Below are 24,746 nucleotides of genomic sequence, written 5' to 3'. Positions count from 1 at the left end.
AACTGCTGCTTGTGTTACATGCACGTGTATAACTTTTCCCAGAAATTTTATACATATTCCTTCACTTTCCAAGGTCTAATTTTAATGTTATGAATTTCACAACAGTCAAAATTCTTCATAACGTGGAGTTTTGGCTCCAGCTCTGCCTGACCTTGCATTTGAGACAGAGAAACACTGCAAACAGGTGATTACAGAAGAAGATGCATCTGCTCAGCACAGATAAGACTGAACACAATATGATGCCATCTCCAAAGAATGAACAGTGTCTGGAAAAACATGCTATCAGAGGGATATTCTGTCTAACTTTCGAAAAGTATAATTATTCCTATGAAACTTGACTTTCCTTTAGCTTAAATCAAAGATATTCCACTTTTTGTAATAGTAACTACTTTTTCTGTCAACTCATTTTGGAGTTTCAGAAAGTTTGCACCTGTTATCAGGCCTGGGCAACGTGAGGGAGTGATCTCCCATCAATCAAGTACAATGAGACCATAACAGAATATATATATATAAAAAAACCAGAAGCTGGTAACAGAATATATCTCCCACTTACATGAATAGATATGTATACATTTTCCCACAAATCTTATGCATATTCTATTACTTTACAAGGACTACTACTTCTTGTATAGAATTAATGAACGTAAATCTAAAGAGCATACACTTGTGTACAGTGATGACGGTGTTCTGTTAATGATGCTGCTGCTCTTTTCTCTGCACCTGCTGCATTTAATGGCTCTACATGTAGTCTCACCTGGGAACATAAGCCCACAGACTATGGACAAGGGAATGGGCCCGCATTTTGCATGTCTAGGGATATTCTTAAGTAAAATCATAAAGCTTAGCCAGTGCTCTGTCTAAATAGAATTAACTTTATTGTTCACAAAAGGTCCAGTGCACAAGACGATTACTAAATTAAGGTAGCTTTAAATCTGGATGAAAATATCCATAAAATATTTTAATGTCATCTTCAAAGTCCATATCTAGAATAATTTCCTTAGTTTTCTAGAGTTAACCAATTTAAAACAGACCTCACATTTGTCATGAGCCCTTTTATTGTCAAGATAATGCAGCTTCTGTTTAGAGTGAAGGAAAGACTTAAAGATTTCAGTCCAATGTAATTCACATGATAAAGGAACCCAGAGGTTTACAGCATATAAGATGGAATATATAAGCACATAAAGCTGGAAAGAAGACTAATCTGGATTTAAGAGCACTTAAAGTTTTGTACCCAAGTCACTGAGTCTCAGTGTATAGAATGGGAGGGAAGGCAGGCAGGCAGGCAGCGTATTCTCTTCTTGCAATGAAATCTTTTAGTCCAAAACAAACATCAGGGCTGTAATTTTTCCAAGGAGCTTGACACACAAATGCTCACACCACAGAGTTATAGTAGGTCATTTAAATGATACTCTTAAAAAGGAAAGAAAAGGTAGGACAGAGCAGGTGAGCTGTACTTCTTGCCATTCATATCAGGCTGCTGTTCAGGACCAACATATTAACATTTTGTTTCATATTTGGTAAGGTAGTTTCCTGAAATGATTCCGATATAATGTCAACCTGAAATTAGATTTTTAACTCCTCAAGCTCACCATCCATAAATACGCAGCTGTTACAATTCATGCCACTGGAACCAGGATTACCACTAGTGATGGGAAATCACATTGTGAAGAATGGAATAGGATAAGAAGGGTGAATATTTTATTTTGTTTTGTCTAACAATACTGAAGTCCTTTTGATGCATAGAAAGAAAAAATTGAATCCAAAATATTGTCCTATCTTTGTGCTGTTAAAAAGATGTTCATAAAGGATCCCAAAGAATATTTACTGTTCTTACAAATTTAATATAAAATTGACACATTAATCTTCAACAATAATTTATGTGAAATCTCAAAAAGCATAACAGAAATTAATCTAAAATAAAATGACCCCATTGAGTTATTGTCTTTTCTCAGAGTATTTCTAAGACAACAAAGCCATGTAAATACTTCCGAATAAAACAAAGGAAAAGATGTAAAACTACTTTCTGTAGAACTGCTTTCTGTTATAGAAATTCTAGTTGACATAAAGTACATTGCTAGCATTTTGCGCTAGCAGCTGCACCTGGGAAAGACCTGAAGTCTGTATGACACCCTAGCAGAGCACCAGGCCAACTAAGAAGAGGTTTAACCTTAAGGTCGTTCTCCGATCACCCTATATCTCCATTGTTCAACAGTACAGTTGTTTTTCAATTACTTTTGACAAGCAGCAAGTGGAGAATATATCTGAAAATGTTTATATGAAGTCTTCTTCACTGCTTATCTGTTCAGTGATTATTAATTGACTGAGAGGGGGGAAAAACAGTTTAGAAACAAACTTTAGGAAATTATTAGAAGTATTTAAACAAAATTTTAAGCAAAGGGTATGGATCATGAAGCAAGATCACCACAGTTTATTCCATCATAACAGTGACCTGTTTGTCAGAACCAGTGTTGTGATAAAAGCAGCAATTTAAAAGATTTCATAGGCGTGATAAGAAGGGGGAGGACCTCAGTTCTGTCTTCCGATTGCTGCATCTCTGAGATGATTTGGGGTAAGTGGAGGGAAAAAGGTCTAAATCCTGACAAAAAAAAAAAAAAGTGGCATAATCAGAAATTTGTATGATTAGAAAGCATATTTGGGATTTTACACTGTATTTTATTGAGTTTCAAAGCTTTTAAAAATTACTGTTCCTTCCAGTCACAAAGCAAGGAAGAAACAGTAATTTTTTCCCAGAAGGTATTTGTTCCGAAGAAAATAATTCTGCTCAAATTCTAAATTTTCATGTTAAATAAATAAATCCCACTTTTTCCCAATTTTTAGATTTTGTATCATTAAAAAAAAAAATCTCACATTAAATAATCTAAAACATCAAGCAAATGGCATATAGCCTCCTCCTGCAGCTCTTCTGTGACTAATGAAAAGCATTGGGCTGTGTAGAGGGTCATAGGAGACAGCACCGTGCCATTAATAAGACTGCAAACAGATCTGTTTTCTAGTGGTAAATTCTTTCACCTTTTAAGTGCCCTACTACCACACGAAATGTGCATTCTGTTTGATCTAAGCATTTCTGCTGTATTAAAAACAGGCTTATACTTGTTGGAAAAGACTGTGATGTTTGCAGTCAGAAAACACACTGTTGTAATCTGATTAACTCTTGTTTTATTATTTACTGTCCATGTTGTTGGTTCTATTGTCTGACCCATTTTCAACAAAAGGAGATACTTTTATGCTGTGAAGGAATTCAGCAAATATCATGGCCCATATGCTGTTCAGGTCAAAGCAAGATGGGATGGAAGACTGAAGCACTCTGTGGGCCAAAGAGCAGTGACAAAATCACACTTTAGGAACAACTTGCCCTGCTTCAGCCATAGGACAGATGTAACCTCTGGAAATAAATGTCTTTCTCTATAGCCTATGTCAACTAAAGCTATGCCACATAATTTAAAACCTCATTCTTTAATAAGGTTCACAAGACCTTTTCAAGGTTCATTTGGAAGGTAAAAACAAGGATTGCTGTTAAAAATGTATAGGCCCATTGAGACGCAGGAGAACTAAATCTCCCTAACATTAGGCTATATTTCTGGGCATCCCATATGGAGTATTTGGCAGCACAGTCCCAGGGAAACCCGGGGCTTCAGTGACTCCAGATTGAACAACAGGCAGCTGGCCAAATTAATCTGGCAAGACTCCCATAGTGCCCAGTTGATCTACTGCTCACCTCAAGTCGCAAAGAACTTGATTGCAGAGGCGGTGTCCAAATCGGGATGAAAGAAGACCTGAAGACAGCACAGTGGCATGGGTGGTCACTCCTGAGAGCCACTCATATTTTCCAGCCTTGCCCGAATAAGCTGGTTTACAAAGGACTTGTGTCTTGGTTTACATTTGCTAATTGCCATATTGCAGTGCTAAAGCACTGAAATGCATATTCCTTACAGACAGAGGTTTCATTCTGTTACACTTAAGCTGGGAATTCCTCATAAAATAATGATGTGTTTTAACATAATTCTCATTCTAGCTAGTCCTGAACCCACAATTTTATGTGTGGCAGAAAAGTTAGTGGTGCATAATACCATTCTCCTGAGCTGTGCTTAGACAATGACATAGCAGTAGAGACTGTGTAATTCCAGCTTGAAGAAAGTAATGTAGCTGGAAGTCACTAAATATTCAGGATATAGATAAGCTATGTTTCAATATAGAAATAGTATTATTAGTACATATACTGTGTAAAATGAAAACAAACACATTTAGAATATGCCTAAGCAATACCTTTTCTTGTTTTAGCTGGTTACATAGTTCATTCTGATAAATCATCAGCTATACTTCTGGGAATTTTAGTCTGTCCATTGCTAAAAGAAACTTCTTATTATGCTCTAATTTGGCATCTTATTTACACAAAGTGATTAAGAAGTGATGAAGAATAGCATATTTTTGTTGATTCTTGAAAAAACAGCTTCTTGAGCATCTGGACAGGTGAGATTCACTAGACTGTACAGATGAAGGTTGATCTTAACAAACCGCTCTGGTTAAAGGAAATTATTGCATTCAAAGTAAAATTAAAATTTATATTAAAACAGATTATTTCTGTTGATTTTAATTTTTTTTTGAGTATTGGGTTAGGGGCCTTGACTGTGACTACAAGATGATATGATTGACACATAAGGTTCTCTCCCTCCTTAAAAATTCATTGTGAATCAAGGAAGAATTGTTAGCTTCGTGGCAAGAGATGTCCAAGGGTGACAACCTGCTTTCACTGAAGCAAAGATGAGATGCAGTACATGCGAGCAACCACATGTTCACACTATTGGTTTTGGTTCATGGAAGGACTCTTTATTGTCCCCTTTTATTCTAGGGGGTTCAGAGAGCCTTGAACATGAAGAGAAAAAAAAAAGCTTGGATGTGATAAGAATGTGTGATACGATTACAAAGGGTGAAACTGACAGCTTCAGAAGATGAGCATAGAAATCTCGTAATAATGAGAGGGTAGGAGCCAGGAGAGGGCACTGACAGTGGTGAGAATGCATAATAGTGTCCTGAAAAAAACTTTTCAATAAGCAAACACATGTTCCAGCATTATATTTTTACCTTTGGATGCATGACAAAAAGCAAAAACCATGTTGGTCTGGGAGAATATATAGATTTGGGAAGTGAAGAGATGCTGTAGTATGAACACTGCAAAACACAGAGCAAGTATTCTGAAACAAGACAGGAATTCACTATAAGACATGTCAGGTCTTCGTATAATGGCGCTGGAGAAAGGCTATGACAGGTCACTAGTTTTCTTGATTAAATGTCAGTAAGAGTTGTATACACAGAATAAAACAAAATGAGGGGAAATTTAACAGGGAATCAAATACAGCAAACATGGAAATTCTGACATTTTAATCTAGGGAAACAGTAAAATTTGGGTCTCACTTGAAGGCCTAAAAGTATCAGTTAGCTTTCGACCAAGGATGTGACAAAGAATGAATATGTCTGTAATTGCTGAGTTCCCAGAGTCAGGAGGAGTCTTTCTCTAACAGCGCTCAAGAAGGTGTGCAAAGAAACAGGATGGATTGTCTGTCAGGTTTCTGGCTCCTAAATCTATTTACTAAGGGTAAATATGAACACAAGAAAACAGGTTTTTTACTGTGAGGGTGACCAAACTGTGGAGCAGGCTGCCCAGAGAGGCTGTGGAGGCCCCATTCTTGGAGATTCTTAAAACCCCATGGGACACAGTCCTGGACAACCCGCTGTAGGCACTGTGCTTTAGCAGGGACATGGACTAGATCATTTTGAGAGGTCCCTTCCAGCCCAAATGATTCTGTGAAATTCTGTGTTAAAATTACCTGTTACCACACCAAGTGATGGCGTTAACAGTGGAGAAAGCACGGAGAAACATTTAGCAAGTGAGTTTAATGGAGGAAAGGGAAAAAAACTGAGCAAATGGAGGGAAGAATGAGAAGACTTGGAAGTCCTCAGTTTCTCTGGATATAAGAATGCCAAATCTAAGAATGGGATTTTGGGGGCGGTACAAAGTCATTTCTCTAAAAAAAAAAAAAAAACAAAAAAAACCTCCACTTCAGATAAAAGTCAGAGGAGTCCTAAGAGGAAGGGTCTGTGGATTTAGCAAGTGCAAATATAGTTGATAATCTGGGGATGGCAACCAGCTACCTCTGATGACAAAGTAAATCTTCTTTTCTCTGCTGGAAGGACTTTTTTTGGTCAGGTCTCACCTGCAAGATACAAGGTGCCTCCCTAATTGAAAACACAAGACATTGCATTAGGAGGTGTATTCATGTAAACATCAGCACTTCTTTTATTTCTAGGCTCTTAGTTCCCCAGATGTCTTGAAAAGGTTTGTAAATTACGTATCCTCTGCCTTTGTTACTGAACTCTTAAAATCTGGTGATTGTAGCATTTGCATTTTTACTTCAGGCCATGCAGTCTTCACAGCATAAGCAATTAATCGCTTTATAAGATCATCCTTTTGGACTTGCATGACCATCCTTCGCAACTTACTGAAGTGAGCTTTCATACTGCTTACAAAGCTAAGCTTTGTAATTCTGTTTGCACAGGTACTACTTAACTCTGCAGTTTGTATGTCAGATGTGACTCTTCTAGTAGAACTGCCATTTCCAAACTTCACACCTGCAGAAAAGGATCCTTTACCACATGCTGATACATTTACATGGGGTTTTGTAGTGCATCCCATTGTTCTAGACATGTAAGTATGCGTGGGACACCAGTCCACTATGCCTGCTGTACTGGCAAGAGACATAAGTAGGCTCTGGGGGTGGAATTGGAAGATGGCTTTGAAATAATTTAATAAATCTGATTTGACGTGAATGGATTTGGGTTTGTTTCATATTCTGAAATGACATGCTTCAGATGTTCTGCAAACTAGATTAGTCAGATTTAGGGTTATTCTTCTATCAGGCATGTCAAATGCTAAATTAAAAAAAAAAGAATCTGTGGATTATTTTTTGTGATACGCCCTCAGGCTCAAAGGATGTGACAGAGCATACACTGTTCATACAACTGGATCCATAGTAAAGAATAAGCTCTGGAAGGACTGAATGCCAAGGACAGCTTGACAATATGTATTCTCTCCTGCAAACCAACTTGATTTAGTAGAGCAGAAGACAAGCAGTATATTACACCCTCCTCGATGAGGATATACTCCCGTGCTTCTCTCAAGATCTGGCAAAAGTAAAGTGAAGGACTCCGATTTTACCTGTGACACAGTGCTAATAAGTAACAAGCACTGTTGAATTCTGCTCAGTTGCACTTCCTGCCTTGCATTTTGTCTTCTGCCTTTTGGTAGGAGATAAAGGGTGCAGAAGACACCTTGGCTTCATTAAAGAAGAGTATCATTCTGTAGAAAATAATCTTCTGATTGTCTTTTCAGATGTGATCTGAAACAAGTATCTGCCTGCTCTGGACTGCCGTGCAGTTTGTGCAGCCAGCTCTCATTCCCAGCCTGCACAAATGATTTTGGTCTTATGCTGTCACCGGTGAGAGTTTGCAGATGATCTTTGGAAGCTTCTGAATTATTCTGTTCAGTAATTGGACATTTCTGTATTGAAACCCAGGCTCTTTCCTGTGACTTAATCTAAAATAATGATGGGCAGCTCATTGCCTGCCATCCCATTGGGAGGGATGACTAGTCTGAGGGAGTAAGAACAAAACAAAGCAGTCTGGGCAGGAGGACATCAGGTCAGTGTTAATCCCTGTAAGGGTAAATCACTTAACTGAATGTCTGCATATAGCCTTAAGAACCTGATGTTATGTCCCCAAACCTAAAAGTGAAACCCGTTACACTCCATGCTGTTCAAACTTGCAGCTGCTCCCTAATAATAATGCTCTTTGGTGCACCATCACATGGTATTTAAATATTCCTTTTAGAGAAGGACAACTTTTCTGAAGTAGGAGCCAAGCCAAGGTATTCTTGCCAATTCTGTGTTCAGTCCTTACTCCTCAGCACAGTGAGCACACTTCATATTTTAGAAGTGAACTTATTCCCTGGCCCCTCACCACGAGAAGGATGTTGAGGCTCTGGAGCGAGTCCAGAGAAGAGCAACAAAGCTGGTGAAGGGGCTGGAGAGCAGGCTTTATGAGGAGCGGCTGAGAGAGCTGGGAGTGTTTAGCCTGGAGAAGAGAAGGCTGAGGGGAGACCTTGTTGCTCTCTATAACTCCCTGAAAGGAGGTTGTGGAGAGGAGGGTGCTGGCCTCTTCTCCCAAGTAACGGGGGACAGGACGAGAGGAAATGGCCTCAAGCTCCACCAGGGGAGGTTTAGGATGAACATTAGGAGGAAGTTTTTCACAGAAAGGGTCATTGGGCACTGGAACAGGCTGCCCAGGGAGGGGGTTGATTCACTTTCCCTGGAGGTGTTTAAGGCACGGGTGAACGAGGTGCTGAGGGACATGGTTTAGTGTTTGATAGGAATGGTTGGACTCGATGATCCGGTGGGTCTCTTCCAACCTGGTTATTCTATGATTCTACAAACACAATGCTGAGCATGTGTTAAGTTTCTGTTTGTAGTTGTTACATGGCTTCTGATCTTTTCTGAGACTCTAAAGAAGGTTTAGTTCTTTGGGAAAGAAAGAATTACAAGATTAACTCCACTCACTGATGGCACAATCCTTGAATCACACTGTTACCTAAACTGCTGTTAATAGAAAGGTTGCTGACACTGAACAGCCAAACCCAGGTGAGCCAGTGGCATTCTGACACTTGCTTTAGGTAGTGCACAGGCAGAGCCACTCTTTTCATTCTGCCTTAGTGATACAATATGTGGAATATTTCAAAGTGGAATATTTCGATTTAAGCTAAAATACAGTTATGTTTTGTCTAAGCAGTTGTGGTTTTCAGAACTTAAGCAGAATGACCCTCTGATAGCAGGTTTCTTTAAAACAGTGTTTCTAGAAATTGTTTGTTTCTTGAAAATCATAACATATTGTGTGAGGAATGATTTGTCCTAAACAGATGTCTCTTTGTTTCTTCATCTGTAATCACCTCTGTGTGGAATCCTAACTAATCTGAAAGTCAAGGTCAAGCAGAAAGCTGGAGCCAGCTCCTAATTAGCAAGAGTTTTGACTGTTGCAAAGTTTCATAACATGAAAATTAGACCTTGGAAAGTAATAGAATATGCATAAGATTTCTGGGGAAATTTATACATAAGCATGTAAGTGGGAAATATATTCTGTAACAGCTTCTGTCTCGTTGCACAGGATTGATGGAGATCATTCCTGCATGTTGCCCAGGCCTCATAAAGGATGCTCGCTTTCTAAAACTCCAAAACGAGTCTTAGTTTTACTTGCCAACGTTTTCGGTATCATTAGGATGCATCTTTCTTTTTCCATCTCCCGTGTCAACTTCAAAACTCTTTTTCCCAGCCTCCACCGTACTTCCATGTGGGTTGTGTTTTCCAATGTTTTGGCATTCCCACAGATTGCTGGCACAGAAATGAGACTGTAAATTACATGAAGTCACACACAAAGGTATTAGACAATGTTTTTTGTCTTCTGTGCCCCTAAAATCCAATTAAATTCAAAGGGGAAAATAAAGCCTACCCTGTATTCCACACGACTCATTGAAAGGAGAGCAGAGAGGTGCCAGGATTTCGGAGATTGCTTCAGATTCATAGAATCACAGAATCACAATGCTGGAAGAGACCCACTGGATCATCGAGTCCAACCATTCCTATCAATCACTAAACCATGTCCCTCAGCGCCTTGTCCACCTGTCCTTTAAATGCCTCCAGGGAAGGTGAATCAACCACCTCCCTGGGCAGCCTCTGCCAGTGCCCAATGACCCTTTACGTGAAATATTTTTTCCTAATGTCCAGCCTGAACCTCCCCTGGTGGAGCTTGAGGCCATTCCCTCTCGTCCTGTCCCCTGACACTTGGGAGAAGAGGCCAGCTCCCTCCTCCCTACAACCTCCTTTCAGGTAGTTGTAGAGAGCAATGAGGTCTCCCCTCAGCCTCCTCTTCTCCAGGCTAAACACCCCCAGCTTTCTCAGCCGTTCCTCATAAGGCCTGTTCTCCAGCCCCCTTCACCAGCTTTGTTGCTCTTCTCTGGACTCGCTCCAGAGCCTCAACATCCTTCTCGTGGTGAGGGGCCCAGAACTGAACACAGGATTCAAGGAGCGGTCTCGTCAGTGCCGAGTACAGAGGGAGAATAACCTCCCTGGACCTGCTGGTCACACCGTTTCTGATCCAAGCCAAGATGCCATTGGCCTTCTTGGCCACCTGGGCCACTGCTGGCTCATGTTCAGTCGCTGTCAACCAACACCCCCAGGTCCTTCTCTTCCAGGCAGCTCTCCAGCCAGACTTCTCCTAGTCGGTAGTTTCACAGGGTTGTTGTGCCCCGAAAAATTGTTAATTACCGACTACAGAGAGGCTGAGAAAGTTAGTAAGACTGATGGCGATGCCCCAGGCGATGCCGGGTCCTTCCTCCCCGAGGAGAAGCCCGACGCGCGGATACTGACGGGACCTCGCTGCCCGTCACCGCCCGCACCCGCAGCTCCGCCCCGGAGCGCCCGCGGAGGCTCCGCGAGGCGGCTCGGGAGCGCGCACGGAGCTCCTCCGCGAGGCGGCTCGGGGGGAGCCCGCGCGCCCCCGGCCATGGCGGCGCTGCCGCTGCTCGCGCGGGGGCGGCGCGGGGCGCTGCGCGAGCCGGAGCCCGGGGAGCCGGAGCGCGTAAGTTCCGCCCGGGGGGGGGGGGGGCTACGCGGGCAAAGGGGTGGGGGGGAGGAAGGGAGCGAAACGCGGAGGCGGGGAACGGCGGGAGCGACGTCTCGGCGGGGCCCCGCGGTCAGCGCTGACGCCGGGCGGAGGTGGGGGGGGAGCGGCGCGAGACCGTTGGCCTCGGGGGCGGGCGGGCGGGCGGTGCCCCCTGGCGGCAGCGCGGCCGCAGGGCCGGGGGCGTGGCCAATGGGAGGGCGGGGGCTTTATGCCGTTGTGGGCGTGGCCACGGTGTGGGGGCGTGGTCATCGCTGACGACACTATAGGGTATGTGGGCGGGGCACTGTGAAGGGGCGTGGCCACGCGGTGGGGGCGCGGCTACATTGGGGCGACGTAACTGGGGCGTGGTCATGTTGGGTGTGGGCGGGGCCATGGGGAGGGGGCGTGGCTACGCGGAGGCCCCTGGGGCTGCCCCGGGGTTACCGTGAGGGAGCAGGTGCCGCTGCGTGATGGCAGCGAGCTTTGAGCCTGCCGGGAGACGGGGAGTCCACACACTCGTGAAGTGAAACTTCACTAAACAGGGCGGTTCATAAAATCATAGAACAACCAGGCTGGAAGAGACCCACCGGATCATCGAGTCCAACCATTCCTATCAAACACTAAACCATGTCCCTCAGCACCTCGTCCACCCGTGCCTTAAACCCCTCCAGGGAAGGTGACTCAACCCCCTCCCTGGGCAGCCTGTTCCAGTGCCCAATGACCCTTTCTGTGAAGAATTTTTTCCTAATGTCCAGCCTAAACCTCCCCTGGCAGAGCTTGAGGCCATTCCCTCTTGTCCTGTCCCCTGTCACTTGGGAGAAGAGGCCAGCACCCTCCTCTCTACAACCTCCTTTCAGGTAGTTGTAGAGAGCAATGAGGTCTCCCCTCAGCCTCCTCTTCTCCAGGCTAAACACCCCCAGCTCTCTCAGCTGTTCCTCCTAAGACTTGTTCTCCAGCCCCTTCACCAGCTTCATTGCTCTTCTCTGGACTCTCTCCAGAGCCTCAACATCCTTCTTGTGGTGAGGGGCCCAGAACTGAACACAGGATTCGAGGAGCGGTTGCCTCTTTTGGTTTTTTTGCTCAACAACCTCTTCAGTAGCAGGCAGCTTGACTAATGCTGTCCATTAATAGGGGTCCAGAGGAGGCGACAATGATGATCTGGAGCATCTCTGCTGTGAGGACAGGCTGAGGGAGCTGGGGTTGTTCAGCCGGGAGAGGAGAAGGCTGCAGGGAGATGTTAGAGCAGCTTTGAGCCCCCTCAAAGGGGCTCCAAGAAAGCTGGGGAGGGACTTTGTACAAGGGTATGGAGTGATGGGACAAGGTGGGGGGTGGCTTCAAATTGGAAAGGGGTAGATTTAGATTAGACATTAGGATGAAATTCTTCATGATGAGGGTGGTGAGACACTGGAAGAGGTTGCCTGGGGAAGCTGTGACTGCCCCGTCCCTGGAGGTGTTCAAGGCCAAGTTGGATGGGACTTTGAGCAGCCTGATCCAGTGGGAGGTGTCCCTGCCCATGGCAGCGGGGTTGGAACTGGATGGGCTTTAAGGTCCCTTCCAACCCAAACCATTCTGTGATTCATTGCCTGCTGTTCTGGCTCACCAGAACGGGGGGATTTAGCATTTATATGTTGGGCTGCTGAAATCACTTCCCATTTCTGCTAAGCTTGTGTGTGTGTCTGTTCCTCCAGTTGGATCCATTCTGACAAGGTGTCTCTCATCCACCACCTTGGAAACATCTTTCTTCCTAATAAGTGCCAAGCTGCTAGCTTTGCAAAAGTTATAAATAAACTGGTAATTAATTGGTAATTAACAGCTGGGCAGCGATTTCAAGTGGTCTTCAAATATTCAGTAACCTCTGCTCTCTTTTCAATCCTGCACTGGATAGGAATCATGTGAAATAAAGTTACATATAACTTTGTAAAAAGTTAGCAAGAGTTCCAAGAAAAGCTTACCCTGGTGTTTCTACTCTCCCTCGCTGTTATCATATCATTGTCCCTGTTCATGGGTGACTTGAGCAAAAATCTGCACTGTTAGGGGCTAACCTCATTTATCAGAGAAATGCTGTGCTCAGGGAGGAAGAGGAACATCTGTTCAGTGAACTTGTGACTGCAACCGACAAGGTTACAGAGGAAAGAAGGAATTCCTCTTTTTCCTGTTTTTGAGGTTAGAGAGGCAAATAATGGCTTTATTCATGAACTGCAGTTTGTCTGCTAACAAAGGCACTAATGAGCTGGTTGGAGACCAGATAAAATTCTTTTGAAAATGACAGCGAGTAGCTCTGAATTGCTGTTGCTGCCTCTGTAGATAGCAGAATACATGAGTCAAGCTCTGCAAGATAGGTTTAAAAAGAGAACTTATTACAGTTCAGAGCACTTTTCTGTGTAGAATAGCCTAGCCAAGACATTCGAGGTGGTTTTTTTTTCTCTAACAGTAGTTGTCGTGGTCCAGATTACAATTGAGTCACGGTGGCTTCGTGTGTTTAAGCAAACGTTTGAGCCACTGCAGTCAGATGCTGTATCACAGACAGGAGGTGAAATGCCTCCGCTAAACCTTTCTGGCTGTTGAGGTGATGCACACTAGTCAAATTGTGCTCTCCACAGTACCTACTCACTGTGCTGCAGGGATTTTTTAGCCAAATAATGGACAATTGTGTTCTGATTTAGATTTTAGCTAGCAGCATGAGTCTTACTGACAATGCAGACACGGTGCTTTGCTTTGTAGCTCATACAAGCTGTGATGCTGTACAGAATTTTCCACGTTTTAGGATTAAAATCAGAACATTTGTCACTCTTTCCCCCTGGGATTCTGTCTGGTTTGGGTTTTAAGCCATTGCAGTCATTATGAACACTGTTAACTGGTCTTCGCAGAGATGTTATCGCTGAATCAGCCGCTCGGGGAGGGGAGCTCTCAACTCAGCTGTACTAACTGAAGCAAGTAGGGCCAGGCTGATCTGAGAAGGCAACTGTTGTGGAGCCTTAATCACCCTCTCATGTGATGCTGCTATCATGCAGTGTCTTGTGCAAGTGGCTGTTGCAACTGGGGAATATTTCTTACATTTTTTTCTGCTCTCTCTCAACTCCTACTGTGTCATACATATGATTTCCTTTTGTACTTCGATGTAATTATCTGCAAGTATTTCAGAAACTTGCTTTAGGATGGAGCTCATTGATCTTGTACTGGTTTTAAGGCATTTGGACTTACAGGCCTGTAAAGAATTAACAGATTTTCAAGGCTAGAGCTAGTAACATGGCATGTTCTGGACTGCAAACAAAATTTCCCAGAACGAGGACCTACATGGACCTCACGTTCCTACTGCTTTCCCAGACTGAGCCATCTGCACCTCTTTTAGCAGGGAGCTGGGCTCTAGTAACAGGGAGCATCTACACGTGGTCGTCGTCGTCCTTTCTATAAAGGTGTCCAGTAGAGCTAATAAGTAAAGCTGGGCTAGATGGAGACCTGTTTTGTACTTATAGAACTGGGGTTTATCAAACACAAACCAGAAGCTAGCCTAGCTTTTAAAAATGTGGTAGACTAAACAGAAATTGCGTGCGATTAACATTTTAAATGTATAGATCTTTAAAATCTTACAGCTAAATTAAAAAAAAAAAAAAACCAAAAAAGCAAGTGGCGGTCTTTCTTAAGAATGTTTTCTGTTGCTTTGAGGTTAATTATTTTGACGTGGCTAGTTTGTACCAAGTTAGTTTCACTCTTCATGAAAAGCAACATCTGTGAGGCCCTCATCCTTTCAGCATCAGTGAAAATGCACTTTTTTCCAGGACTTTGCAGATGGAGAAGAAAGTTACAGAATATCATCTCTGCAGAGAGACTTGTTTTCTACATGTTTTAGAACAGTGTGATTTCTTGTTGCTTGTCTTAAGCTACATTTCCAAGCTGGATGTAGCATGATCATTCCCTAACAAAAGTAGTCGTTTTGATGAAATCCTGGCTTGCCTTTTGAATAGAGAGCTTGTTGATCCTCGTTAATCACAGGCTCTTTGAATGTCTGTTCTTTGCACAGGCAGGATTGATGTATTGATTGTTTCTTTCTAAGAAAGAGAATTCCAGAGAGTGAAGCCTTCCCTGAAGCCAGCTTCTGCTAAAAACTTCCACAAACTGTCTTGGCATCAGTATGATGAGTCTTGTCAGCCATCTACTCTGAATTCCTGTCACTGATGCTAAGCATCTTAAGCCCCCCAAAAAAACAATACCTTGAATTTATTTTTAATAGGCCAAATTTCTTCTGATGTATGGCAGTAAATATTTTTTTCCCTTTTCTCCTTCATCTCACATCTTGCTAGTTATGCTGCTGTACCACTATGCTGTACCTTTTAATAAAGGACGAGTTCTGCAGCAACAAAGGGAAGAGAATGTTTTCCCAGTGGAAGACAGACTATCTTTAGAGGACCTTCTCAGACATTTTGTTATTATATTATTCACTTTCTTAGTACAATACATATTTCACTTTTTGATTTTACTACCCGTCCAAATATCCTGTATTCCTTGATAGTGTTCCCGTTTCAACTGTTCTCCACTGAGGTTCCTGTGGTATTGATCCATTTTATTTTTGCATAACATATTCAAATTTTAAATTTAGTTTCCATGCTTCAATAGTCTGTTAGTTCTGTGGCTACGCATCTTCTGCCTGTGAAATCACATGCTTGTGAAAGAGATCGAATGTTGTTATTCCTTAAACAAAGTTTGTTCAGAAAACCATTAGAAAAAAAATTCAAAAGCATGTGTATTTCTCTGGAATCCAGAATCAGACCCTGCAATATCTGTGTCAGTTTTGAAATTTCCCATTATTCTGTGAATTTGCTGTTACATTTTCAAGGAGCCCCTGGGATTTAGGTAGTCCTCCCCTTGCACAGAATAGCAGTCACAGGTCTTCTTAAGGTTTCCCATCGGTGTCTTCTGCAGATTTGCATCTTAACCTTAGCCATTCCTAACCTGGTTCACACAGAGTAGTGGAACGGTATCTCTGGGGACCACTGATCTTGTGTTGGGGTGCGGATTGCTGTGAGAAGGATTCCTGCTTAGACCAGCCCTTTCTCTGGAGATGGAGTGCCTTTGATTCACAGCAGACCCAAGTGTCATTCAGTACCTAAAAACAGCTCAGGACAGAACTCCAAGAGTGGGATGTTAATGGGTTGTATAGAAATGGAAAGCTGTAGAAAGGTGATAGCATTTAGAGAAAGATACAAAAGTCATTACAAAATATGTCTTCATAGCTGTCTGACTTGGCTTCAGGGTTTTCCTTCCGTTTCCTTGATGTAATTAGTCATTTCACACAACTTCCCTGATCCACTCCTTTGATAAATGCCATCGTAAATTATACACTAATGGAAGATGAAGTATGCTCTTTTCCCAGTGGCGTTTTATCCCCAGTTTATGAAACTGAGGCACAGAGGCATTTAGTGAGATCTGCAGGTTTCCCTGCTCATCCAGCACCGGGTGCAATGTTAAATACAGAATTTTGGTGTTCTAGCCTAGTGTCTGGTAATCTGTTACTAACTTACTGTCGTTTCAAATGAATGCAAGGTCCCGATGAGTCACAAACAATAAAATCCTGGAAACTTGTATTTAGCGTCCTCTGCCTTGTGAAGACATGTGAATATTGCTTTTGATTCTTTCAGAAGCGAGCATGCAAGCTGTTAGAAACCATTCCAAATGAGGCTGATGCTCGCCTCATTGCCTGTGCTATGGAGCTGGATTCTAAACAGAAAACCTACACTGACTGTGGTCCTTGGGCTGCAAAGACAAAGCAAAATTCAATGGTATGTTTACACTGTCAACAACATCTATTTTTTAGAACACATTTAAAATAAATTTTATAATAAAATTGCAAATAATTGCCCCCCTTTTTCCTTTTGATGGCTTTGTGTATGTTCCTGTTCATTAGATTTTTGAAAACCATGGAAGCAGAGGTACTGCCCAGCCTTGCCCAAGATGTATTGCTGGAGAATCTGTAAGTATATTAACCTTCTTTCTGTGACATAAAAGATAGACTTGTTCTTAAGTATTAGATCCATAAAACATAAAGTTAATAAAAACCGCAATTACATTTCTCAGGAATAAAGCATGTAAATAAAAGAAGGCAGATTGATTTAGCATTTCTGAGGTACGCCAGCAGAGCACAAACTAATATGTTTCCAGCAGCAGTTGGAAAATATGGAGACTGCAAACGCATTTTTCAAATTCACTCTAAAAAGCAGAGTTTAGGAAGTAACTGAAGCAAACAGTAACATTACAACTTCTTCTGCCCCATTTTTCTATCTTCTTTGATTTACTGGATCATCATAAAATATTCAGGAATCCCATTCCATCTCCTATTTTTCCCTCTAGTGGGATACTTCCTTTCCAAGCATAGACATAGCCTAAAAATATTACACTATAGACATCCCAGAGCTAGATTTAAATGAGCTAGCTAAAGAACCAGTAGCAATCAGAGCTTGGCAGAGACAACTTGACTTTTCTGAAAAACAGTGCAAGTATTTGGACAGCTGAACAGCGCTGACTTCTGTGCTGATTCAGATAGGCTCTTCTTGGCATCCAAAGTAAGCTGTTTAAAACCTGTGGGTTTTTTTATTTGCGTAGGTTGTAGTCACAGCTACAGTTTGGCACCATGTAGGCTGCAGTAATACTACAGCAGTAGCACTAGAATCTCCTGCTGACAGATGACAGTGATCTTAACCACCCTCTTTTTCTCCTGGATAGTAGGTCAAAACCTTCAAGAGAAGATGGCTGGTAATGATGAAAGAGGTTACAATATTCCTATAGTTTCACTTTCCAGGCAAATTGTCTTAGCAAATTTTGGGAAGTTTCTTAAATGTATGGGTGCTACTCTTGCCTTTTGTTTGCAACCGCTGCATCCATTTGAACCATCACACAGGATTCCTTAGAGACCCAAAAGGCATGAGGGAATGCCATGCATTTCTTCAGAAAGGCTTAATATTGATAGCAAATTTGATGAAGTTAACAGCAAAGTTCCCGTTGAATGCGATGAAATTGAGGCTGTTGTCATATGTTGGGAGCTGTGACTGAAAACATACTCTATTCAATGAGAACTGGAGTCTCAAAACTAAACAGTTTTTCTACTTGACTGTCCATCTGCATTTTTGATATAGAAACTCAAGGTAATGTTAGAAAAATCTGGAGCATTTGTAGAGCTACTCGGTAGACTTCTTGCTAAATTAGCCTCACTCGTATTGTTGAGTAGAAATGGAAAACACTTAGCTCAAAGCAGAGTGATTTTAAATATGACTGGGTTTAAATATGATTCTGATTTCCATGACATACCCTGTAGTGGGGGGAAGCATTTACCCACGTGTGTTGCAAAATGTCAAATATAAATTAGAGTTCAAGGGGTAACATACAATGTTTGGTAATGAAATAATGAAGTTAGTGTATATATTCAGTTCTCCATTATTTGAGTCATGAGGCTGGAACAACCTGGATGAAAGTGTGACTGCTTTTGCACTTATAGTCTGCTCTTACAGAAAGGAAGGACTCTTTTGTCCTAGTTCCTACTAGGAGAGTTTGCTAGTTTAGACATAGTGACACACAAAGACAGGACTAGAGCAGCCAGAATTGTGTTCCAGTATAGCTGAATTCATGTCGTGTTGAGCTGACAAAACCACCATGATATAAACTGGCTTGTCTGAGTGTCTTTGCATTCACAGTATGATTCTATCTGTGGATGATAAACTGATAGTATAGATTTGTTAGTTGTGTTCTTTTTGGGTAATCAGTTATTCATAGCCAGTAACATAACATGTTAACAATTTTGTTTCAATAGATTTGGTAGGAATTATATTAGTAAATCTTCTTCATTATTAAAATAATAAAAAGCTTATCCTAAGAATGTAACATCTATTAAGTCGGTAAGAGCTCAGATAGATAACTTTCTTCACAGTTAAAGTTTCACTTGAGGAAAATGGGAGGCTGTTGCAGAGATTAACATGCATCGTGGAATTTCTTCAGAACAGCTGAAATGAACAGAAAGGAGGAGGCTACAGATAGCAAGATAAGGAGTGTTGTAATTTTTTTTCGTAATCAATACTAATGTTAAAATCCTATAAGAAGTTTTATTCTACTTATGGCAGGGAAATTCAAATAAATTAAAAGATCTAAGCTGGAATAAGTTAAACACAAAGCATATTGGGCTGAGACAGTTTTGTTGTGGGTAGCCTTACCAGGACTGTATTTTGCATCAACAAAACCTAATGTTTAGGGAGCTGGTCACTCATGTGAGGAGCCTGACTAACATCAGCTTTCCTGAACACATTTAATTGTGTAAGTGCTCTGAACTTCTGCATGTATTTAAAGGAAGTATCACTATGATGTTTGCTCTCTTAACTTTTAGACCTCTTTTTCTATATTTAATGACTACCACACGTTTCAGAAGGAATAATAGATGTGTATTAAACCACACTTTGAGAAAAGAGTATTACTTTAGTTGCATTTTTAATGAGCTTTCTTTGGTTTAATGTGTTAATGGCTATTTAGGCAGAGGCTTAGAAGAAGATGAATAAGTGGTGTAAACAAGAAGGAAGCTAGGTAGGATTTTGGGGCAGGGAGAAAGTAATCATTCTTGAGATTTTTCTATGTTACGTTATAATTAAAGATAACACTTTTTTTTGTTCTTAAAGTCTTAACGTGAATATATTCTTTAAACAAATACAAGGTGATACAAACAAACACAGGCTTCAGTTTGAAATAGAAGTTGCCAACCAGAAATTAAAGTTCTGTTCTATCCTTAAAAATGCTTAAACATTTAATGATAGAACAGAGAAAGGTATAAAAGACAATGCTGAAATTGTCTATTCTGTATGGCTGTATTTTAAATTCATGTGCAAAACAAGTGTCAAAACTCAAGTCATGCTGCTTATACAGATTACAGTGAACATTTCCTTTACTGTCCTGACTTTTTAGTTGTCCATGAGTCCCACGGGGAGAAAAAGGGAATATTTGTGATGCTGTAAGTGGAACTGTCAGTTTCTTTTAAAATAAAATTTGAAAACACATACTGAGGAAAAGACTTCAGGTTTTGATGAGATAATTTTTAGTTACATGAGACTTTTTTTCATTTCAGGGACACTTCAGTCATATCCTGGGCTTCTAGTAACTGAGAGACGGCAGATCGGCAACACTGCTTTTCCTTTCAAGTTCTAAAGACGCACCTGTGACCCCTGTACAGCTGGATATCTGTACACTCACTCACGGCATGGATTTGTGTGATATACAGCATACAGCAGTTTGCTGTCTTCTTTCGGTGCACAACTATGACTATCATTGTATTACACTTGAAAAAAAAGCTTCTGCTTTTGAGATAGTTTGGTATATTATGGATTTTTTTTTAAAAAAAAAGTTGATTTAACATTTTAGAGCAGTTAAGTTGATTTGGCCTTTGGCCCAGTCTCCACCTGGAACTCGGCCAAAGGTCATTGTTGATACAAGAGATTTTCCTGTCTCTCTCGGACACTTTCTCTGATACTCCTGGAAAGTGGTCCTTCTATTTACAGGGTACAGGGCCTGCAATTTTAGCTTAGCCCTATATACACAGGCAGAAATACAGGGGCAGAAATAGGAGGACAGAAACGTCTTCATTTTGAGAGACTATTCAGCTATGAAGGCCAGTAAAAAAATAATTATTGAAACATGTTTGAATCCAAAATATGCATCCAATTCAGGATGCTAAACTTCTAGTTTTTTTTTAACAAGGAGAGTTTGTGAGTATGATAAGGAAGTATCTAATAGAAAAAGCAGTATTATTTGAACAATGCTATATAAAGTGAAGGTGAATAGTAAATCATCTCTGTAGCGTCCTTCCTAAGTTGTTAAGGTACCACTTGATACTCTCCAGTTCGTTCTTTCCAGTTATTGCGATGTTAGAAGAAATCTGTTTCAAAAGTCTTACACTGGTCATGCAACATGCTTTTATCGGCTTGTCACAAATAATTTCATCTACATCTTACCAGTATATAGGACCGTCTAATTCTTAACACATTCAGATTTTTAGACTCTAAGATACCGGAGTTGTGCTGTTTGGGTGTGACACATCAGTGGCTGCTCTGGGATAGGCAGGAGGGTCCTGAAAGCTCAGAACTGAATGGCAGTGTGTTTACCCTCTGCACTGGAGGGAAATTGTTGTGACCTGCCTAAGCTCACAAAGAAAGCAATCTCCACTGTCTGGAGAACTTGCTGAGCTCTAGCTATGCCCTGCTGCCACTCAGCTTTCGGGCAGAGTTCAACCAAAACAGATGCAGCAGGCATAACAGCATTTGGCCTCTCCTGTTCTGAGAGCAGCCAGCAGCACATTAAAATGGCAGCTCCAAAGTTGCAAAAATATAGTGACAGGCTTTTAAAGGTTAGTTTCCCAGTGGGGTTCATCAGAGTGCAAAATCCTTAAAGGTTTGTTATGCTTCTCATATTGTGTGTGGAGTTGTAGCTAGCACCAAACTGACTGTTGTTAAGGAGATATTCTTCTTAAATATAAGAATGTCATCTAAATACTAAATTCAGTTAAGTAGTAGATGAGAAAATAAGTCTATAAAGTAGACTTGCACTAATTGGCATACAGACTGTTAGCTAGGAAAGAATAAGTTTCCTCCAAGCCAGTAGAAATTTTAGTTACGTTGAAAATAAATATTTTCCAAGTGCAAAATTTTTTCAGGCACTTCAAATTATTCTTCAATCACAACAACAGTACGATCTCCAAGAAACATGATGGGTTTAAGAAGTGTCCCTGCTACCCTGAAGATCTGAAACTTATCTTGAATCCTTCCACTCACAACGCAGGTTGATGCCAGTAATATTATCTATCCAAGCTAGGAAGGAACATATCCTCACTTGAAACAATAGTGGGATGAGCAAATTCCCATATACTGATCTCAGAGCTTATCAGCTTGTGCAAAATAATAAAGTAAAATGTTTTCCAAGACTGAAATAATGTATTTGTTACCAGGATAATTTGATCATACTTTGTGCACAATTAATTATTACTTTTTGCAACTCTTGTTTTTTAAAATCTTGGTAATGACAGCAGCCACAATAAAGATGTCAAAGCAACAGTTCCTGAGCTGTAAAAGTCAAAATAGCTGCTTGAAGGTAAAAAGCTAAAAGGTGTGTCAAAGCTTAGTTACTCCAAAATTACTCAAAACCTGGTTCTGTTTCATCAAGTAATATATTTGACAAGTAATGATTAGTAGAACAGCATATGGTCAAAATTTAGGGTATCTAAATAAAAGAATATTAAAAGTAGACTTGGACTCCGTGATGGAAGAGTTTTCTGCTAGTATATATTAGAGCAAAGAAGTATGCTATCACGTTTAAAACACAGGGGATACATCTATGGATTATCAAAGCAAAAGGGTGTTTTTCATTTAAATAACTAAAATTTTATCATGTTAAGAATTCACAGATGCCAATGCATGTGTTTCTTCTGTTTACTTTAAACTGTATTTTAATCTGGTGTGGGATATGGCAAAATCAACAACCAATTTGTTTTCCTTATGGTTCTCGTGGGTTTTGTGCCATGTTCTTTTTAATTCCTCTCCTTTTAGAGTAACCATTACCTGTTTTTTTATAAACACTTACTGTACATCAATCACAGGATTGGTCATAGTTCCTGGCTGCATTACAGAGGCTGATGAAGTCATATGGACGTTCGATTTTAATCTAATATTTTCCTATCAGTCTTCCCATTGTTACTGTACACTGTGCAGGTATTTTATTGCACTGTCCACCCAGACTTTCAAGACTGTCCTTGGAGATCACTGCATCTATACAACTGAACAAAACAGAACTTTATCCTGTTTTTTACTTTGCAACCTGCAGTGTGAACACCGGCCTGTTGTGCTTTCTTTACACTGTTAAAAATATAAGGCTGCAGTTTACATCAAATCTAAGTGTGTAAGCACCTGTGTTATTAATACATACATTTTGAACATCTACATATTATACTATAGAAAGTAAACTTGAGTAAAATGGTCACAAATAGAGTTCCTTTTGTTTGTTTTTAGCTATAGCCTTTTGCATTCTCCAGGAACACAATATTGAATATATCAGATCAATTTTGTAATAATATTTAAATTAGAAACAAACAAACAAAGACACACACGTTCCCCTACCAATTTAATCTGCTTTGAGAATGAACTTCAAAATGTTAAGTAGAATTTTGAGAATGAACTTCAAAAAGGAGTATAGAAATAGGTTAGCTAGGGGAAAATTAACTCCCCTGATTTTCAGCCTATCCCAGTTACCACTGTCATGTGGTTACACTGAGTCCTGTCAAAAAAATATATCAGTGTATCAGAAATGGAATGAAAAACACTCGGCAGTTACCAGCCCACAATTGGTAATTAAAGGGTATTAAAAAAAAAAAAAAAAGGTTTTGATACAGAAATACGATGCCTTTCTTCCTTAGCAAAGATTTCTATGAAAATTTGTCTGGATCTTTCTATTCCTTGAGAGCTGATGGGTGGTTTAATTTTTGAATCCCTAACATTTTAATTTCTGGGATAATTGTCTCTAGTTATTTAACTGCAAAAGCATGAGACTGGATCAATGGAAAACACCTAGTCCCGTATCCTGTATGCTCTAGTGAGTAGGAGATGCATGGGAAGAGTCCAAGAGGCAAGGCACGTATTGAATTGAAAGACTCTTTACAAATACAAACTTAGTATTTTACATCAGGTTTTTGTTGTGGGCATCATTTCTTGCCTTGTAGCTAAGCCTTGAACATCAGATACTACAAAATTTATGAAAACGTCAATAGTTTCCAACAGTTTTTTTTCTTTGCTATTGTTTTGTTGATATAAAAAAACATATTAGCTATCAGGAGAATGTTAAGCTTGACTTTTTTTATTAAGCATTGTTATCTTAAATGTCTGAGAAGTAGTTTCTGCATGACTCCAAGTGCCTGTGTGTACTCATATTTAATTAGCACAGTGTAAGGGTACTCTTCCTAGCATTTGTCAAAAGTAGCATCTCCTTCCTTTTTGTTTTTGTTGAGTTGGCTTACAATATAAAAAAAAAATTGGAAGAAACTCTGGGAGTTGCAGTTTAAGGCAGGAGGCAGAAGGGTACTCACACTGTACCTTTTTATCCAGTGTTCTACGTTCTTCCTTGTGGGAGGCCACAGGTCCTCACAAAAACTTGGAACTCCTAACAAAAAATTTGAAACAGGTTTTACTTACATTTCTGGAAATGCTACTGCTGATAAATAAAGTAAACTGAATAGATGTAAACTTCAGTTATATTCTGTGTAAAGTATTCTAAAGTGAATAACTGGTGGTGCTACCTTGTGAGCCAGAGTTTATATCCAAGCGCTCATTGTTTCACAGGGCAAAGCAGCATCCTCTGTGCGTTGCTGTGCCTGCTTCCCGTGGTGCTTTCAGAGTGGTTGCAGGTCTTACCAGTTCTAAAGTGTCTACTGACCTCTCCTGCTGACTAAAAACATGTTAAGCTGTTCAGAAACATCATTCTGCCTGACTTTTTCATAAATGAGAGAGCATACATTTCTGAATAAACTTTAAAGTGAATCTTGGCTAGGAGGTGGTTCCTTCCTCCATGCTCTCTAATGGGGTGAGGAATGCTTTTATAAATCAATCAGTGTGAAAACAAGTTGTAGTTTAATACTTTAATGTATTGGGGGTTTTTATTTGTGATATTTTTTAAAATAGATGTATAGTGTTTGTAATTTGTTCCAGGGTTTGCCAGTCAGAATTATTAAGCTATTGTAATAGGTACAGGTGAATATTTCTATAAAGCAGATTTGTGTTAAATCTGCAGTAGAACACAAAATTATTTTTGTAAGACTTTGCCTCGTGTAACTATGAGATTTTGTTTTATTGATAAAAATTATGTACTCTTTGTATTTCCCAATACTGTGATTTTTACACAAAATAACCTGAGCAATACTTAATTTACACATATATAGCAAATTTGGCATATGGTCTGGTTTTAATTCAGGTTAAAATGATGAAATCTAATATTTTTAACTTTGTATTTTGTAAATTGTTACT

At 40.5% G+C, this 24,746-nt stretch overlaps 1 protein-coding gene across 1 annotated transcript; it reads left to right on the top strand.

Moving 5' to 3' along the window:
* The first annotated feature begins 10,588 nt into the window (after positions 1-10,588).
* C9H10orf143 (chromosome 9 C10orf143 homolog) lies at positions 10,589-24,345 on the top strand. Its single transcript, XM_069863404.1, has 4 exons — positions 10,589-10,698; positions 16,356-16,496; positions 16,622-16,687; positions 19,814-24,345. Exons 1-4 carry the CDS (start codon positions 10,624-10,626, stop codon positions 19,841-19,843), a joined length of 312 nt encoding a protein of 103 aa, XP_069719505.1. The 5' UTR covers positions 10,589-10,623; the 3' UTR covers positions 19,844-24,345.
* The last annotated feature ends 401 nt before the right edge of the window (positions 24,346-24,746 follow it).

The sequence above is a fragment of the Phaenicophaeus curvirostris genome, chromosome 9, assembly GCF_032191515.1.
Source record: "Phaenicophaeus curvirostris isolate KB17595 chromosome 9, BPBGC_Pcur_1.0, whole genome shotgun sequence".
NCBI lineage: Eukaryota > Metazoa > Chordata > Aves > Cuculiformes > Cuculidae > Phaenicophaeus > Phaenicophaeus curvirostris.
This window is presented reverse-complemented; position numbering and strand designations above follow the sequence as displayed.

Bases quoted from the DNA above. Each gene is read 5' to 3' on its own strand.
- C9H10orf143 (XM_069863404.1), top strand. From the start codon at position 10,624: ATGGCGGCGCTGCCGCTGCTCGCGCGGGGGCGGCGCGGGGCGCTGCGC. The intron at 16,497-16,621 runs GTATGTTTACAC...CCTGTTCATTAG, and splicing joins AGACAAAGCAAAATTCAATG to ATTTTTGAAAACCATGGAAG. The intron at 16,688-19,813 runs GTAAGTATATTA...TTTTCATTTCAG, and splicing joins GATGTATTGCTGGAGAATCT to GGACACTTCAGTCATATCCT.